We start from the raw sequence: 19653 nt of genomic DNA on the forward strand, positions 1-19653 counted from the left end.
AAGAAGAACAGGAAGAGCTGTGACCCTTTCTCCCGCTCTCCCCCACCCCTTTTTAGGTTATTTCACATCGTCTATTCTCTGCACATCCCAAACTGCCCAATAATGTTCCCTGGCCCCTGCTCCTCCTTCCCAATCCCCACTGTCCACCCCCTTCATCCCTCTCTCAACTCTTTCTTTCCCTTCCTCCTCCCATCTCCCAGTCCTGCTCCCAAGGCCTTTCCCAGCCCCGCCTCCAATTCCGCACTCTCCCCCTCCCCCAGCCCTCTGCCTTGTGACACATCCTGGGCGCTCCCGGAGGCGGTGGCTGGGGCAGCAGCAGCTGCAGCAGTAGCGGCACTAGCCTCCACCTCCCCGGGAGCCAGAGCCAGAGCCAGAGCCGCAACCCCAGGCTCAGCCTACCAGGACCCCACCGCCGCAGCACGGCCTCTGCTGCAGTCATGGCTGCTGATGGGTTGGACGAATGCTCTCCTCTGCTGTCAGGATCCCATTCGGGAAATGTCACTCCCACCGCCCCACCATACTTGCAAGAAAGCAGTCCTCGAGGTAAGACCTGCTTAGGCCTTTTGATTTAGCAAAGAAAAGCCTAGAATGTAAAGGACCAAGAGCTCTAGTATACAGGAGGACTGTGTTACTTGGGCTGGGAAGAGAGGGTTATGACTGTTTTCCAAAAGCAGAAAGAGTCTGTTTGAAAGCTTCACTGCAGGGCTTTTGGTGTGGTGTGGGTGTGGACTGGCAGAGGTGTGTGTGTGTGTGTGTGTGTGTGTGTGTGTGTGTGTGTTCACTCCGTTGACCCACTGGTGTGGTGGTGGTGGTGTGTGGTGTGTTTCATCACTTCTTACCCAGAGGGTACAAGATGGAACTTGAATTTCCCATGCTGGGCTTCACTGTTTTGGGGCAGTGCAGCTGGGAGATGGTGCAGATCTTCCAGTCATTGATAAACCTTTGCAGGTTGCTGAGAAACCTGGCCTACTGCTCTCCTTGACTTCTGTCCTTGAAAAATATGCATCTCCTACTATTCTCTCACCAGTGCAGTCTTTAATCAGGGAATTGCCTTACTAAAAGAAATAGAGTTAATCAATATTCCTGTCTGAAATCCCTGTCCTTGCTACTCTTACTTGGAAGGAGTGTGTGCTAGCTTTAGATGTGAGTGAAGAGGAATAGAAGGAAGACAGGGTATTTTTTGATGCATTCTGGATGAGATAGAAATTAGTTTATAAAAAAGTAACCCAATTCTACACATATTTCTGTTTTTTTTTCTTAAAAGAAAATAATAAAAAAGATTTGAAGGCAAAGTGAGGAGTACCTGAAGAAAGAAGGGAGGGACCTATTTACCAAACTATTCAGTTTATCCAAAGACCTATCTTTAAATGCTTTAGCTGAAGTAAGGTGGGGTCAGAAGTTGTAGAAAATGGAAGACTTACAAAAACCGCTTAGAATCATGAAAAGATCAGTCAAATATAGTGCTTGCAAATGTAGCTTAAGTGCATCTCCCTCTCTCTCTCTTTCTCATTTGAACTGAAGGTGAGGGGAGTTTAAAAGCCCAGGCAAGCAAAACTTAATGCTCTTGAAAATACGAGTGGATCATGTTTCTTATAATGCAATGTTTTACCCAATCTGGAATCAGAGTAGCCGTAGAGCAGGTTGAACTTGTCTAGTATTTAAAATTTCCATTCAACACTCTATAACTTGAAGAGCAGCAATCTAGATCTTAATCCACACTTAACTAGAAGCAGGACAAAAGATGTTTAGCTGTGAATAATTCAGTGCTATCAATGAGTTGAGAAATGAGGTGCATATACTCACTCACCCACAGAAACCCCACAAGTCATCTCCATAGTTCAGCATTAAACTTGTGTCAAAAGAACCCAAGTGGACGAATTTTCTTTAATAGGAAGATTTGGCATCAATATTTTGTTGTTATATAAATGGTATGGTCCAGAATAGGACCTATTTTTCCCCATTTTTATTAATGATTTAATAATGGTTTACAAGATTATAAGACAGAATAGGTTTACAAACTTGTCAGTGAATGTTTTTACTGTATTGAGTCTCCCCTTGAAGACAAAATATGCCAATTTATCAAGAGACAGAAATGGTCATATCCTTTCTTACATGTTTTTGTATATTTAGTCAATTGGTGGCTAGATTATTCACCAAAAAATGTTAATACTCATCAGCCTGCTTGTAGAATACTTTACAGTTGTCAAACTTTCATTTAATCTGATAAGAATCCTCAAACTTCATGTTATGATACAAGTTCCAGTTCAGTTATAGGGGAAAAAAACTTTATTCCAGAAAACACTTAGTAACTAGAGAAATTCAGTGATATATGGTATAACTTAATACCAAGGAATAAAATAATGATATTTTATTTGTATTTTGATACATTAACAAATTATAAATAAGCATCTTTGTGGTTATGTTCAGTAAATCATTGGTAGATGACTCTTGTTGAACAAGACTGACCAAACCCATGACTTCAGGGAGCCCAGTTATAGTGAAGAAAGTAAAAGTTAACATGGCGCTGAATTATTTATATATCATTTTAAATATTTTATTTATTTATTTTGAGGGAGAGAGAGAGAGAGAGAGAGAGAGAGAGAGAGAGAATATAGAGCACTTTTGACTCAATTCTGTCATATGGTGTTGCTTGGAATTGAACCTGAAATCTCTGAGCCTCAGCCATGAATGCCTTTTACATAACCATTATGCTCTCATTCCAGCCCATGGCTTAACTGTTTCAGATTATAAGAAACATTCCATCACTAGATGGGATTTTTTTTTTTTTTAACTTCCAGGGTTATGGCTGGGGATCTGTACCTGCCTTACGAATCAACTGCTCTTTGCTGTTGTTATTCAGTAGGACAGAGAGAAATGGAGAGAGGAGGGGAAGACAGAGAGAGGGTAAGAAAGACACCTGCACATCTGCTTCACTGCCTATGAAGCGACTCCCCTGAAGGTAGGGAGCCTGGGGCTTGAACTGGGATCCTTACGCTGGTCCTTGTGCTTTTTGCCATGTGCGCTTAACCCGTTGCACTACCACCCAACCCTCTAGATGGAATGCTTTCAATAGTTAACAAGAAATAAAACTGAAACTTGGAACTCAGAAGACCAGAAATAGAATTTTATTTTTCTAGGGGTGGGGCAGTGGTACACCTGGTAGAATGTACATGCTACAATGTATAAGGACACTAGTTCAAGGCCTTGGTCCCCATCTTCAGTAGAAGAGCTTTCTAAGTGGTTAAACAGTGCTCTATTTCTGTCTTCTACTTTTTCTTCAGTTACTCTCAGTCGCTATCCAAAATAAATAATAAGTAAATAAATAGAATTCATTTTTTAATCACAAACTGTTTTACAATACCATCTATAATTTCCCAGACTTGTATTTTATTATTTATTTATTTAATGACACTGAGGCTACAAATGTGTGATTTCACCACTCATCACTCATGCTGTTTTATTCTTTTTTGCTTCAGAGAGAGAGGAGAGACACCATAGCACTGGAGCTCCCCATAGTATGATGGTACTACCATGTGGTACCAGGGTTTGAACTTGGGCCACACACATGACTCCACCATAGCCCCTATTCAGACTTAAAAAGACATTTATTTTTCTGAGGTCCCAGGTTTAATCTCCACCACTGCCATAAGCCAGAGCTGAACAGTGCTCTGATCTTGCTCTATCTTCTTTTATAAAATAAATAAATATATATTTTAATTATTTACTAATGAATAAGAGGTAAAAGAGAGGAAGAACCATAGGATCACTCTGGTATATGCAGTGTCAGATACTAAATTTGGGACCACACACAAACAAGTCCTGCATGTACCTATGTGACATGTACCTGGTACCATGTACCAGGCCACCAGGCTTTTTTTTTTAAGCAGAAGTTCAGAGCTATAACTAGCAAATATTTTATCCACCCCTTGCTATTTGTCTTACCTACTATTATTGTTATTAGAGAGTGAATTAGAAGGGGCCTATGGTAGATGAAGATAGATGACTTGAATGGCCAGTGTAGTAAGTCAAGCAAATCAGATCAAATTTTATGATAGTTTGGACTCAAGTGTTACTAGAAATGGAGAGATGAGATGATGTTAAAGAAGTAAATTAAAGAGGGCTTAATGATAGATTAAAGCTAGGAGAGAGAGAGAGAGAGAGAGAGAGAGAGAGAGAGAGAGAGAGAGAGAGAGACAGAGAGAGGATGGAAGGATATTCCCTAGAATTCTGGCATCTATAAATTGGCATGATTACCTACATCAGGGATGGAAGACATCTAGCCTGTGGGTCGTAAATCAATTGATTTGGCTCTGCCAAGGCAACTACAGGTGGGACTCAGAATATAATAAATCTAGGAGCTTTTTTAATAGCAGTAATAAGTGCTAAGTTTTATATTGGTATTTCTGTATGCCCCACGAATGATGTTATAAATATCCAAACAGCCCTTGGCAGGAAATGGTTTCCCAACCCTGGCTTACATGATATAGAGAACACCAAAAGAAGACAGCTTATGGGGGCCAGGCAGTGGCACACTGGGTTAAGAGCACATAGTACAGAAGACAGTTTCTTTTTTTGGTGGAGGGTGGTGAACACAGATTATGAACTTAGTTTCAGATAGACTTACTATGATTTCTAATATCCAGAATAAATTTTAGATACATAACTGGGTCTGTAGGTATAGGATTAAGAAATGAGTCCAAAACTGAAAATATAAAAATATATACGTTGTACACTGGTGATAGCTAACTTCTTGGATATTGATTCCAAACTTCCCAGTGTCCAACCAATGTGATGCAGGATATGCTGAGATGGAACATAAATGTGTTAAGATATTGATTATCCTCAGTCCTGGAACCAGCAGAAGTCTTCAGGTACATGGCCTATCATTCTGAGTTGGTATACACATATTATCACTTTCTTATTTTATTTTTATTATTATTTTTATTACCTGAGCATTGTTTAGCTCTGGTTTATGGTGATGTGGGGGATTGAACCTGGAACTTTAGAGCCTCAAGCATAAGAGTCTCTTTGCATAACCATTATGTTATCTACCTCCATCATCATTTTCTCTATATATCAAAATGTGAAAATATTTGAGAAGTTCCATATGAGACTACTTAGGGAGAAAAAGTAAATAAGAAGTGGAGGATGTCTAAGACAAGACTTTGAGACATTCCCACATTTTGATTACTGGTAGGGGAAAAAAATAGCTTACAAAAGTACTGATAAGTAGTTTCCTGAAAGGTAGGAGGGTAGCCAGGAGAAAATAATATCAGTCAGAGGAAGAAAATACTTTAAGAAAAAAAGGAGTGATCAAATATGCCAAAAGTTGAAAGAAAGAGCAGATAGATAAGAACTAAAATATGCCTTCTTATCTTAGTACCATAAAGTTCATCACTAACCTTAGCAAGGGTGGTCTATATAGTCAGATTCTTCTAAAATAAAGTATTCATTTCCAACAAATGTATTATTGTTGCTATTATTATTTTTATTAGCCTCCAGGGTTACCCATGTCTGTACTACAAACCACTGCTCCTGGTGGCCCCACCCTTCCTTCCTTGTTACTTCCTCCCAACCCCCTTCTTTTTTTCTTTCTTTTTCTGTTTTATTCAACAGGACAGAAGAAATTGAGAGGTTATGGAGAAATAGGGAGAGAGAGAGAGAGAGAGAAAGATAGACACCTGCAGACCTGATTCAAAATTGGTGAAGCAACCCAGCTGTAGGTGGGGAGCAGGGTGTCAAACCTGAGGCCTTGAGCATAGTGATATGTATGTTTAACTGGGTGAGCCACCTCCGAGCGCCTATGTACAATTATTTTAATTGTAAAATTACCTTGACATTACTCAACTATATTGAAAAGATCACTATTCCTTTACTCTGAAATACAATTAGATTTTCTGTGAAACAATAGAACATATTTTCATTTAATTTTTCACTTTTTATTGTTTTTTATTGCCACATGGGGTATCATTGGGGCTCTGTGAATGCATGACAAATCAACCACTCCTGGAAACCATTTCTTCCCTTATATTTAGTTAATTATTTATTTTATTTTGTTGATAGAGACAGAAATTGAGAGTGTTGCAGAGACCCTCTGCAACCCACAATGACCCTGGTTCCATACTCCCAGAGAGATAGAGAATGGGAAGGCTATCAGGGGAGGGGATGGGATATGGAGATCGGGTTATGGGAATTGTGCGGAATTGTACCCCTCTTATTCTATGGTTTTGTTTTGTTAATGTCTCCTTTCTTAAATAAAAAAAAGAAAAAAAAGAAATTGAGAGTGTACGAGAAGATAAAGAGGGAGAGAGAGACACCTGTAGCACTACTTCATCTCTCTACAAGCTTCTGCTGTGCATGTGGGGACTGGACCTTGAATATGGTAATGTGAGCACTCTATTGGATGTGCCACCACCGAGCCCCCATTTCACTCTTTTAAAATGTGCAATTAAGTCAACAAAATAGATCATTTGGATAGTGCACTACTGTGCCATTTGCTTGCTCCAATTTCGAGTCTGATCCCCACTTCATTAAAGGAAGCCCCAATACTGTGGTTTCTCTCTCTTCCTTGCACCTCAGTGTCTGTCTCCCTCTATCATAAAAAGTTACATTAGAGCAGTGAACCCCAGTGATGAAAAAAAACAAAATAGATAAATAATGAAAACATGTAAATTTAAAATTACACAAGGGCATATCTTCAGCAACCCTTTGATTTGAGAGATGCTTTTTATCAAATATATATACTCTTGTATTTTTTGCTTAGAAATTAGATATTTTTTTTTTTGTGATTCCTTAATGTTCTCCTAGGAAAATATAAAGTTAGAAATGGTGCCATATTATGAAGTGCAACAAAGTTTGACTTCACTTAAAGCTATGTTCTACTAATTCTAATATTTCTATAACTACTGGATCATAGTTTTACCAAGTGTCTTATTCAAAACTGGCTACAGAATACCATACTTTAATCAGCAAACATTTATTTCTCATGTTTTAAGAGACTGCCAGCAGATATGATGTCCTCTGAGAATTCTCATCCAGTTTTTAGATTTCTCATTGTATCTACACATTGTAAAAACAGAATAGCAGTGCTCTCTGGAATCCTTTTTAATCCAATTCACAAGAATTCCATCTACCAAAAGTCCTACTTCCTAATGCCTTGGGGGCTAAGATTTCAATGTGTAATTTTGACCTGGGACACACTTTTAGTCCATTGCACTTAGATTCCTTGAATATATTTGAGTAGTCTTTTAAATTCATGAACCTCTGCGTTATTGCAGAATTTATGGTTGTCAGAAAGAGATGATACAGACTAAAACCCACCCCACTTGCACAACTCACTGTAAGATTACATTAAATTCTCACTTTATTTGCCAAGGATTCTGGAAACCAATGAAAAGCAGGTTGTTACAATGAGCAGAACTAAACAGAGAATATTTGAAAGCAGCTCCCTGGTGACCCTAATAAGTAGGTACACTTCCTGTGATACTAAGTAAAAAGATCTTGCTGAAACTTGATTTTGTGTTCTGCAAAAACTAATGCTACATTTAAGGAAAAACCTTTAAACTTTCTTGAATCACAATCTGTCCCCTGAACTCACATCCCTTATGAAGGGAAAATAGAATCCAAACATTGGTGATGTATGTCTGTTCCCAGTTTTCCAGCATTGTGGTAAACCCATTTCCAATTACATTTGGAGGCATCAAATTCCACAATTCTTTTGTTCTACTTTATAAAGCCTTCATTTCCTTCTTGCTCTGCCCAGTATCTTTAAAAAATTAATCAAGATACGTTTCATTCATTCATCCATCCTTTCAAATATTTGAGTGCCTATTATAATGTTGCAGATGGCCGGAAGCTTTCATTCCAGTATCTTTTGATACAGAAAGCATTATTATTTCAGAATGAAGAATTTGAAGCAGTGGATGAGGATAGTGAATGACTGTGTAGAGATTTTTAGATGATATGTCTGGGAAAACTATATTTCAACCGAGATGACAATTACTAAGACCTAAATGCGACTTGAAATCAGTACAGGGAAGACTTAGGAACAGAGTATACCAGGAAACAAGAACAGTATGTATAAACTATACTGTTTTTAAAACAAGGAAGACAATGGGTTAGAACTTATGGAAAGTGTAAGAATAAGGCTGAAGGATTAGACTAGGGAAGACTAGGATTGCTTTCTGGGCCATTGTCAGATGAGATTGTATTATGAGAATAAATAGGAAGCCATAGAGGTATTGAAGAAAAGGCAAGACATAATTTAAAATGAATAAATAAATAAATAAGTATTATACATATATATATATATATATATATATGTATGTGCATATGTATTTTCACAAGAGACCAGCGCACTGCTTAGCACTGACATGTGATGGTGCTAAGCCTTGAACCTGGGACCTCTGGTGCTCCAGGCATGAGAATTTGGTATGCAATCACTGCAGTACCTTTCCAACCCTAGATATAAAGTGTTTGACTTTACGTTTTATTGCCTACTAGGGTCTCTTCCCTGAGGGATCCCACTGCTCCTGGCAGACACATTTTCCCTTTTAACTTTGGACAGAGAAAGACTGAGGAGAAGAGAGATAGAGAGGAGAGACACCACAGCACTGCTCCATTATTTATGGTGATTCCACATGTGCTGTGAATGGTGTTCCCACGTGGTACTGGGCCTCAAACCAGGTTGAGCATGGCAAAATGTTCACTCGACAAGGTAAGTTATTTCTGCCATTTATTTAACTTTTTAAGGAGATCAACCTAACTGTTCAAAGGAGAATTGATTATTTAGTAAGGTAGGATGGGTAATGGGGTAGTGTGATGTCACGATTTTCTGATGGAGTGATAAAAAATTAAAAAAGAAAAGAAAGAAAAGTATTAAAATTCTTCAGGCTTTTCTTAGGAACTTGGTTGTGCTTGTTCTTCTTCATCTAAAATATGCTTTCTGGAAGGAGAAACAGGTATGGGGAAGGAATGGGGAAGTGGAGATTGGTTTTTCTATTTTAGACAAGTTGAATTTGAAGTACTGTTACACTAAGGCAATTGGATGTACAAGTCTGGAGTCTGAGGAAATCTTGGGGCTGAAGAGTAAATATCATCTAGCATTTACTTATTAAACAAGTGACAGTACATTCTTTTGATTGGAAGTGACGCTTTCAACTTTCTTTTTTTTTAAAGCTTTTTAAAAAATATTTATTTATTCTCCCTTTTTTTTGTTGCCCTTGTTTTTGTTGTTGTTGTTGTAGTTATTATTGTTGTTGTTACTGATGTCATCATTGTTGGATAGGGCAGAGAGAAATGGAGAGAGGAGGAGAAGACAGAGAGGGGGAGAGAAAGATAGATACCTGCAGACCTGCTTCACCACCTGTGAAGTGACTCCCCTGCAGGTGGGGAGTCGGGGGCTTGAACCAGGACCCTTACACAGGTCCTTGCACTTTGCGCCATGTGCGCTTAACCCGCTGCACTACTGCCCAACTCCCCCGCTTTCAACTTTCTATATATTTCCAAGAACTCTATAAACTCTTTTTAAGGAATGTCAAACCATTAAGGTAGAGCATTCTTCTTAACTCTTGTAAGATTTAGCAGATGAGTACAGATGCTAGCCAGATGGAGTAAAAATGTTAGAAAGGAGTATTAATAGCATGGGTGTTCATAACTCTGAGGACAATAAGCAACTATATGGGAAATGATCCAAATGGAAACCCTAATCTTCCAGTTTGGGGACAAGCAGACAACTCTGAATACAATTTTTACTTAGCTGTTTAGTGTTTCATTTTTCAAAGGATGAAGACATATTGAATTATCTAGGCAGGGCATCCCTTCAATAACTGTTAATAAGGAACCCATTCTTTTTGATGTTTTCGTTACTTAAAATTCCTGGAGCTCAATTTTTCGCCTTAGAAAGACTGGTACATTATGCTCCTTTGCTTTTATGTCTTGTGACACAATTGTACTTTGTAAAGAATCTGGATACACCAAGGATAATTTATGTTTATTTTAAAAATATAGATGGCTATTGTCTTTTCTTAACTCATTCTTTTTATTTTTGATCTCTCTCTTTCACTTAAATTCCTCTTTCTTCCAGCACCCATTAAAAACTGAAGAGTGCTGGGTGGTGGCATGGCATGCCTGGTTGAGCACACATGTTACAGTGTGCAAGGACCCAGGTTCGAGTCCCCATTCCCCACCTGCAGGGGGAAAGCTTCACAAGTGGTGAAGCAGTGCTGCAGGTGTCTCTCTGTCTCTCTCCCCTCTGTTGCCCCTTTCCCTCTTCATTTCTGGCTGTCTCTATCTAATAAATAAAGATTAAAAATTATTAAAAAAAGAAAATTGAAGAGATAGTATATTGAACACTAAGGGGCCTTACGTGGCTTATTTTAAACAATAGAAACTAACGAACATGCAGTATTTATTCTTACACTGAATTTGATGTTCTGCATGACTAGTTCAGATATTTTATTCATAACAGGTATTTCTCAAGACAATGAGAAATATTTCTTCCTTTCGTTTTTGCCTTATTGAGATATTAAAGGCTGTGGGGCTGGGAGGTGGTGCACTTGGTTGTTACACACATTACCTTGAGTAAGAAGCTGGGTGAGATTCCCCACTCCCCACTGTCAGGGGGGACGCTTCACAAGCAGTGAAGCAGGTCTGCAGTTGTCTAACTTTCACTCTCCTTTTCTCTCCCTCACTTCTCAATTTCTCTGTCCTATCAAATAAAATAGAAAGAAAAAATAAAAGGATATATAGCATTCATAATATGAATTTTAAAATAATGTATGAAAGACTCCTACTGATTGAGCATTTAAATAGGAGATTTCTACTGAGAGAATTTGGGGAAAGTACATTAAAGATGAAATTTTGTAGTTTCAGAGTTAAACAAGGTACTAAGATATATCATACAGAGTAGAAACAATACATATAATGATAGTAAGTACATTTAAAAAGAGAATCCTTTGTCAGACACCAGTGTTTTATTAATCTTAGACCATAGGAAATTTTCCTGATAAACATTAATTTCTATTGAGCTGTGTGGATTCTAGCAACTAAAACAACGGTGCTTGTTTGTTTGTATGTTTTTTTATGCGGGGGCTTTGTGCTTGGGCAATATACTACTGTTCTCTGGATGGTATTTTTTTTTATTCTTTTTATTATTTCATACATAGAGAAAGATTAAATAGGTATACAGACAGAGAGACAGACAGATAGACAGAAAGATACCATAGCACTGCTCCACCACCTCACTATTCATGGAGTTCCCATAAAAAATCAGGGTTTGAACCCAGGGCTTCATACATGATAAGATATGTACCCTGCTGGGTAAACTGTCTGTTGGCTCAGAAAATTATATTTTTAATTTTATTGTGTCACTTAAAAAATAATATTTACTAATGAGGGAAAGAAAAATAACATCAATCTAGCACACATGATGCCAGGGTTTGAACTTAGGGCCTCTTGCTTAAGAGTCTAACACTTTACCCACTCCTAGACTGATATTTTTTAAACATTTATAAGTAAGAAGTTTTATAAATATACAGGGATACTTTTCTGGTTCTCTCTGTAGAATTCTCTGTAATGTTCAACAAAAAAGTGTTTGGATTTGCTACCAGGTCCTAATGAGAACAAATAACATTTTAAAAACTGTTAGACATTCCTGAATTCAAGATGACCTAAGTGGAAGTCATATATATGGTATTTTATAATCCGGTCTCAAAAGTTAAATTCAGTGTTAACTTCTACCATCTTCCGTTGGTAAAAGCAGTTATAAACAATCTGGTATATAGACTTTTCCCCTGAATGGGAAAAGAATTTGTGGCTGTGCTGTATAATCCCACAAGTCATGATTTAACTGTAAACTGGAGCACAATGCAGCTAGAAAATAAATGAGGAAAAAAAATTAAAAAAAAAGAAATGAAGGAACTATATAACACTATAGAAAGATGCCATTAAAAAAAAAAAAGGAAGAAAGAAGGTTGCCATTAGATACTGGTAACTGAAAAGAACTATATAAAAAGCGGTCGCACCCCAGATAATAACTTGCAGCCACCTGCATATCAGGTGTCAGGATCAGGGAAAAAAAAATCTAGTATAGTCATGGGCCCTTTGGAATAGAACTAAAATAGGCCGACTAACTATCTGCAAAACGGAGACCTCCCAACTCATCATCTGAACTATTCCAGCCTTTAGGTCCATGATTAGTCAGCAATTTGTTTGGCTTTATATGTTAACTCTTTTTTCAGCCACCAGGTTCCAGATGCTAAGATGATACCAACCAGACTCCCCTGGGCAGACAACCACACCAATATGTCCTGGAGCCCCACTTTCCTGGAGCTCTGCCCCACTAGGGAGAGAGACAGAATAGGAGTATGGCTCGGCCTGTCAACACCCATGTTCAGCGGGGAAGCAAATACAGAAGCCAGGTCTTCAACCTTCTGCACTCCATAATGACCCTGGGTCGAAACTCCCAGAGGGATAAAGAATAGGAAAGCTATCAGGGGAGGGGATGGGATATGGACTTCAGGTGGTGGGAACTGTGTGGAGCTGCACACCTCTTACCCTGTGCTTTTTGTCGGTGTTACCTTTTTATAAATAAAAATTAAAAAAAAAAGAAAGGGAGAGAGAAAGAAAAAGAAAAAAAGCAATTGCAAAGCATAATTTCTTTTCTGTAAAAAAAAAAAAAAAAGAATGGTCCAGGAGGTGGCGTGGTGGATAAAGCATTGGATTTTCAACCATGAGGTCCTGAGTTCAATCCCCAGCAGCACATGTGCTAGAGTGATGTCTAGTTCTTTCTCTATCTCCACCTGTCCTTTTCGTGAGTAAATAAATAAATAATTTTAAAAACAGATGGAGGAAATAATATACATGTATGTATACTACCTATATTAGGCTAAAGGAACACTAGAAAGAATCATAAAATGATATAGTAGGGGCCAAGTGTTGGCACACTTGGTTGAGTGCACATGTTACAATGTACAAGGACCCAGTTTAAGCTCCAGGTCCCCTGCAGTGGTGTCTCTCTCTTACTCTCTCTCTCTCTTTCTCCTTTCTCTCCTCCCTCACATCCACACTCCTTCTCTCCCTCCCTCCCTCTCAATGCTCTCTGTCATATCAAACAGTAAGTAGTAAATAAAATTATAATACCTTGAAAAAATATATATAGTTAAGTGGAAAGCTCTGAAGTAGGACATGGTGTGGATGGGTACAGGAGTTAGATTTATAATTCTGAGCATGATTTTTTCTACATTGCTTTGTTTTTTGAGCCATGCAAAATATTGTTAAAATTTTAATGTGTCATAAAAAAAATTATTGCAGCAGGGGTAGAGAGCATGAGAATCTCATGCCCGAGGCTCCAAAGTCCCAGATTCAGTCCTCTGCACCACCATAAGCCAGAGCTGAGCAGTGCTCTGATAAAAAAAATGTTAAAAATTAAAAAAACATCATTATCACTTTGGTCACATTATATTATTTATTTTTGTAGTGTTTATCTTCCATTAGTACCCTGAACATTTAATGACATTTTTTTGTTTTGTTATTTTGCCTGGTAGGATTTTGAACACGTGTAGTTTCATTGCTTCTAGAAGTTTTTTTTTTCTTTTAATTTCAGATAGAGAGGAAGTGTTATAGACAAAGTGATATACCATATCACTGCTCCACTGTTCTTTTTTTTTTTAATTTTTTATTTAAGAAAGGATTAGTGAACAAAAGCATAAGGTAGGAGGGGTACAACTCCACACAATTCCCAACACCCAATCCCCATAACCCACCCCCTCCCATGGTAGCTTTCCCATTCTCTATCCCTCTGGGAGCATGGACCCAGGGTCGTTGAGGGTTGCAGAAGGTAGAAGGTCTGGCTTCTGTAATTGCTTCCCCGCTGAACATGGGCGTTGACTGGTCGGTCCATACCCCCAGTCTGCCTCTCTCTCTCCCTAGTAGGGTGTGACTCTGGGGAAGCTGAGCTCCAGGACACATTGGTGGGGTCTTCAATCCAGGGAAGCCTAGCCAGCATCCTTGTGGCATCTGGAACCTGGTGATTGAAAAGAGAGTTAACATATGAAGCCAAACAATTTGTTGAGCAATCATGGATCCCAAGCTTGGAATAGTGGAGAGGAAGTGTTAGGGAGGTACTCACTGCAAACTCTAGTGTAGTCCTGCTTTCAGGTATATATTTTGCAGTAGTTTATGGATACGTGTGCACATAAGCTCTCTCTCACAGAAACTGGTATATATCTAGGTTATGGAACTTTGTTGGAAAGTGAACTACCTGAGATGAAATTAGAGTGTACTATTAAAGGAAAGGTCTCACCCGAGTAATGAAGCTAAAGGGTTGTCATTCCACACGTGAAGTCTCTGGATACATTCTGAGGTGAAGCATGTTGAGGTAGCAATCGTTGCTTTGGTTAGGTTGTGATCGGCAGATGCAATGTTATTTGGTTTGGATTGGGAGATGCATACGGGAAAGTGGGCCCTATCCAAGGGTTCCAGGACTGGGGGAAGTAGGGGCTCTATAGTGAAGATGTGAGGTTCCTGCTGTCTTAGGGTTCAAAAAGACAATCAATAGTTAATATTATCATCACATTATTTGTTAATTGGGTTGACTTTGAAAAGTCCCTTTGTTATGGTTTGCTGGACAGTACCCAGCATCTTGTATATAGCTGTGCTATTGGAAGCTTCTAATCTACTTGGTCTAGGCTTTTGAGAGAGTCCGCATATCAAATACATAGCCTATATATTAAAAAGATTCAGTTTGTCTTTTGAGAAACTTTGAGACATACAATTGTTTTCCCCCTCTCATATTAATTAGCTACTGATTTATATGTCTACATTTTGCTAGGAGTGTACATAAACACCATTCCCACCACCAAAGGACTGTGACCCATCCCTCCTGCCCACTCCCACCCCCCACTGGCCCAGGAAGCTACATGCCTACCCCTCACCACTGGGTTTTTACTTTGGTGCCCTACTTACAATTTGATCAGGTCCTGCTTTTAGTTTCCCTTTCAGATCTTCTTAGTCAGTTCTTATCAGTTTAATATCTGATACGTCCTCTATCCACTGTTCTTTTGTTCATAGAAATTCTGTTGGTAACATGTATGGTGCTCCCATGTGGTGCTTGGTAAAGTGTTTAATCTACCAGAAGAACTGTCACCTGACTCCTACTCTGAATATTTTAGCGATCCAATTTTTTAAATCTATACCCCCATATCTCTAGTTCAACTGGATCCTTGCTGTTGAACTTATTACATTCTGTTATATTTGATTTTGTCCAATGCCTCCAGGGTCATCGCTGGGGCTCGGAGGCTGCACTATGAATCTACCACTCCTGAAGGCCATTTTTTTCCCATTTTGTTGCCCTTGTTATTGTTATTATTATTGCTGTTGTTGTTGTTGTTGGATAGGACAGATAGAAATCGAGAGAGGAGAGGAAGATAAAGAGGGGAAGAGAAAGATTCCTGCAGACCTGCTTCACTGCTTTTGAAGTGACCCCGGTACAAGTGGGGAGCTAGGGTCTCGAACTGGGATCTTTATGTCTGTCAGTCCTTGCACTTTGCACCATGTGCACTTAACCCGCTTCACTACCACCTGACCCCCTAAAATTTTTTTTGACATGAAAAGCATATCACTTTGTATGTGTTTGTCCCTAAGACCATACTGACAAATACTGGTATAATTTAACACTATCAATTATTATTTTATAATTTAATGATATAAATTATTAAACTTTTCTAAATGAAGATTTACTTATACTTCTCGCAGGTGTATGAATAGGAAAGGGATATTTCCTAATATTCAAACTCTGCCTGTTTTTCAAGGCCCTTTTCTCCCATGTAGTTATAAAATTAAAACCCACATTTAGCATTATATGCATTTAAGGTCCACATCATTGTATGTATTTTTTCTAATCACTGTTACTGAAAGATGTATGTTTATCAACATTTTAAATTATATATCTTACTAATTTTTACATTTGACATTCCTGACAAAGATAAATGATAGGGGTATAGTTCCAAACCACTCTTCACCACCAAAGTTCTGTCCCCCTACAATCCTAGTGATAACCACCATAGGTCTGTTAAGGTCTTATATAAGCATTTACTATGGGCATTTACGTTGCTCCAAATTTTGGCTATTGCGAATAATGCAGATATGAACATGATATGCTCTTTTGAATTACTGTTGTCATAAGTATAGATTATGCATTTTTTTGGTCCTAGAAACATTTGTTTTTCTGTACTAAAAATGAATGTCTGTCTGGTTTTTTTGAAGCAATATTGTAATAACAAACTAAGAATGGAATGAAGCATATTTCATGTATATCATGTCTTAATATTTGCCTTTCTAACATCTAAGTAGGCACAGCAGTGGTTAGGGTAAGAGAACACATAAATCACTAACTATTCATATTTGAAAAATGTACCAGCTTTCCAGGTGTGCTGCATTATTAAAACAAGGTAGAGATATTGATTTAGAGAAAATTTTTAGAGGAGAAGCAAATAAAAGGAACAGCTTTTATCATTCAGGTATTGGTAATTGGGCTTTTCTTGACAGTGTTTCCAGTTATGTAACTTAAAAAAATGCAACCAATATACCTGAGATCACTATAGGAAGGAGAGACAGTAAACTTACGCAGATTCAGTATTTGAATGCCTGATTTGATGTTACCTCAAACTCTGTCTACTGTAGATCCATGTGAGCTCCAACAAACAGTATGGAGGCACTAAAATATAAATTGATATTGTTCTAAGCCAGAATTGCAACCACAATTGATAAGGCAGAGCTGTATTTTCTAGAGCTGCTATTTGGAGAAAGGAGTTAATAGTAAGTATGCATACAGAAAGGTTGCAGTACTCAGAGAATAGTAAATAGTGCTAGTGAAGCAGAATGTGGTACTGTTGCCAGGTGCCCCAGAAAGCCAAATGATTGCCATGCCAACTTTCACAAGTGAAAAACCATTGCAGCCCACAGTATAATGGAGGCAAGAGGAATAATGGTCAGATCTACTTTTCTGTCTCATTGTTCTATAGCATGTATAAATGCAGGTTGAGGAGGGGCTTAACATGTCTATTTTGTCTTTTTTTTTAAATACAGAGAAGGGTTTTTGGACAAATAGGATTGAGACCTTGAGAAAAAAAAAAGCAGGAGTTGTATCTCAGGAGAAAAAGAGCACATCTGGTTTCATGAATTATGATGTGCTTCTGTACATTTTAGACTCTTCTGACTATCTGGAGGGGGAGTGTCTAAGTGAGTTTCTGCTTGCCGGTTTTTCCTGACAGGCAGTTGTAATATATTTACTGCTTCTGAAAAACAGTGCCTGAAAAATAGACTGTGAGGGAGTTTTGTCTTTTGTTTAACCCAGTTAATACATTGATTTTAGGTCACCTTGTCTGTTGAGTACTATGTTCCATGTGTTCCCATTCTACCTCCCCTCTCCCCTATTCCTCACCCTCTATGTACACCTTGTCTTAGTCTAATTTAGATACCCTCTTCTGTGCTTCTAAAGTCCCCTGTGTAAATGCCAGAGGTCTTACCACACTAAATTTTATTAGTATGTTAACTACCTGTCTACATTCTCATTAAACTCTGAGCACTAGGAGCAAGCTTCTTCTCTTTGGTTTCTCTGGCATGCATTTAGTATATTGCCTGGTACAGCATTGATGCTCAAATATTTTTATTTATTTAAATTTTATTATTTTTTATTCATTGAAAAGAGAGAAATTGAGAATGGGGGATAGAAAGAGGGAGGGAGGGAAAGAGGAGGAGAGAGAGACCTGCAGCACTGCTTCCCTGATTGTGAAGCTTCCCTCTTGCAGGTTGGGACTGGAAGCTTGAACCAGAGAAAGAAAAGGAGACAGAGAGAGAGAGGAGAGAGAGAAAGAGATGGAGGGAGAGAGAGAGAGAGAGAGAATGACTGATGAAAGTGCTGGAGTCATACAGGCAATGAGCTTTGTCGATAACCATTGGTCAAAAACAAACACCCGACCCATACACACACCCAAACTGATTGTCTAGAGTAGCAGTCCAAAGTAGCAAACAAACTAGAATGAAGGCTTTTTGCTGTCACCAATTCTAGATTTTTCAGTCTTTGTCAGTGACATCATCTTTATAGCCATTTCCAAGGCTGTGGAATTGCATTTGGTAGAAGTTCCATAGACTTCTTTATGACCCTTCCTCCTTAAGAGTTGGAATGAAGAAGCTGAGGCAGGAATGAAGAAGTGAGGCAGACATGCCCTGCCATAGTAGCCAATTTCATTTTCTCTCAGCTACACTTTCCACAAAGGCCTCAAGGCAGAGAAATGCCAGTGTTTTCTTTACAGATTGAAACTTCACACATCACTTGTGTATAGTATCCTAAAATAGCTCTCAATCTCATGTCATTTTTCACTTTTGGTACATACTAATCATGAACATGAAAGGAGTAAATTTACATTGTGTGCTAATGCACATCCAGGAAATGGTTCAGCTGGCAGCATACAAGACTTGCATGCCTGACACTCCACATTCAATCCCTGGTACCACATATATCAAAGATCACTCTGATATCTGGTCTCTATCTCTCTCTTTATCTTATGGAATAATATATATGTATATATATATATATATGCTTAAAATTATATTCATGAAGTAAGTGAATTAAACTGAATTATATTGCCATCAAAGAGACTTTTAAAGGAATAAGTGAGAAAGAGATGAAAGCAAATCAAAGCAATCCTAACCTTTAAGGTACTGGAGACTATATATGGAAAAAAGTGAACTTTGGATTGATGTACTAAAAAGAATTAGAAGGATGGAGGAGCTGTTTGACATTAAGTAAGATTAGTTAGGCTACTGTTTTTTGATGGGAGAATGTAATTCAATTACTTGTATGTTTACAGAGGAGTAGAGATTTCTTTTGAGTGATTTAGAAAGACCATTATGGATGTCTTTATTTTCATAAACTGATTCTTTTTTCATTATTCCCCCCTGGTTTTTTGTTTGGTTTGTTTGTTTGATTTTTCGTCTTCTTCTCCTCCTAATCCCCTTTAACTATATCTGGTGCTTGTCTGAGTGCTTCTACAGAATCCCTGTCTCCCCTGTATTAAATTATTCTTCATTGAGAGAGGTAGATGTTATTACAGAGAGACCTAGAGGATGGAAGGCAGCCTGTGACTTTGCTAAAAACCTACATGAAATTCTAATCAAAGTTTACATTCTTTGGGCTTCAGCTTTCTCTTTTGTCAAATGATGAAATTAGACTATATCTTCTTTAGAACTGTTTGAATTTATAATTTGTATAATGCTGGAATGTTGAGGGCATTTTCCAGGATTGAGGACTATTGTTCTAGCATACACCACTCCCGTGGATGAAAATGCCCTTTGACAGATGACTGGATTAAAAAGTTATGGGACATATACCCAACAGAGTATTGTTCTATTATGTCCTTTGGGATAAAGTGGATGGAATTGGTGAAAATCTTGCTTAGTGAAGCAAGTAAGGAGGTGAAGGACAACTATAGAATGGCTTCACTCATGCAGAATATGGAGAATTGAGTACAGAAATATGAGAAAACAAAATGTCAACCTATATCTAAGACTGTGAGAGAACTAGAGTGGTCATCTATAGGGGTGGGGATATAGATGGGGACACGGTGAAAAAAAAAAGAATATTGAGGGCATTTT

The 19653-nt window shown here is 38.2% G+C and overlaps 1 protein-coding gene across 1 annotated transcript in view; it reads left to right on the forward strand.

The window, feature by feature from the left end:
• The first annotated feature begins 282 nt into the window (after positions 1-282).
• Positions 283-19653, forward strand: part of PIP4P2 (phosphatidylinositol-4,5-bisphosphate 4-phosphatase 2) — a 40036-nt gene continuing 20665 nt past the window's right edge. The window contains exon 1 of the mRNA XM_007517360.3: positions 283-543. Coding sequence (XP_007517422.1) covers positions 438-543 — 106 coding nt within the window. The 5' untranslated portion in view covers positions 283-437. The remainder of the gene's footprint in view (positions 544-19653) is intronic.

This window comes from Erinaceus europaeus, chromosome 1 (genome assembly GCF_950295315.1).
Source record: "Erinaceus europaeus chromosome 1, mEriEur2.1, whole genome shotgun sequence".
NCBI lineage: Eukaryota > Metazoa > Chordata > Mammalia > Eulipotyphla > Erinaceidae > Erinaceus > Erinaceus europaeus.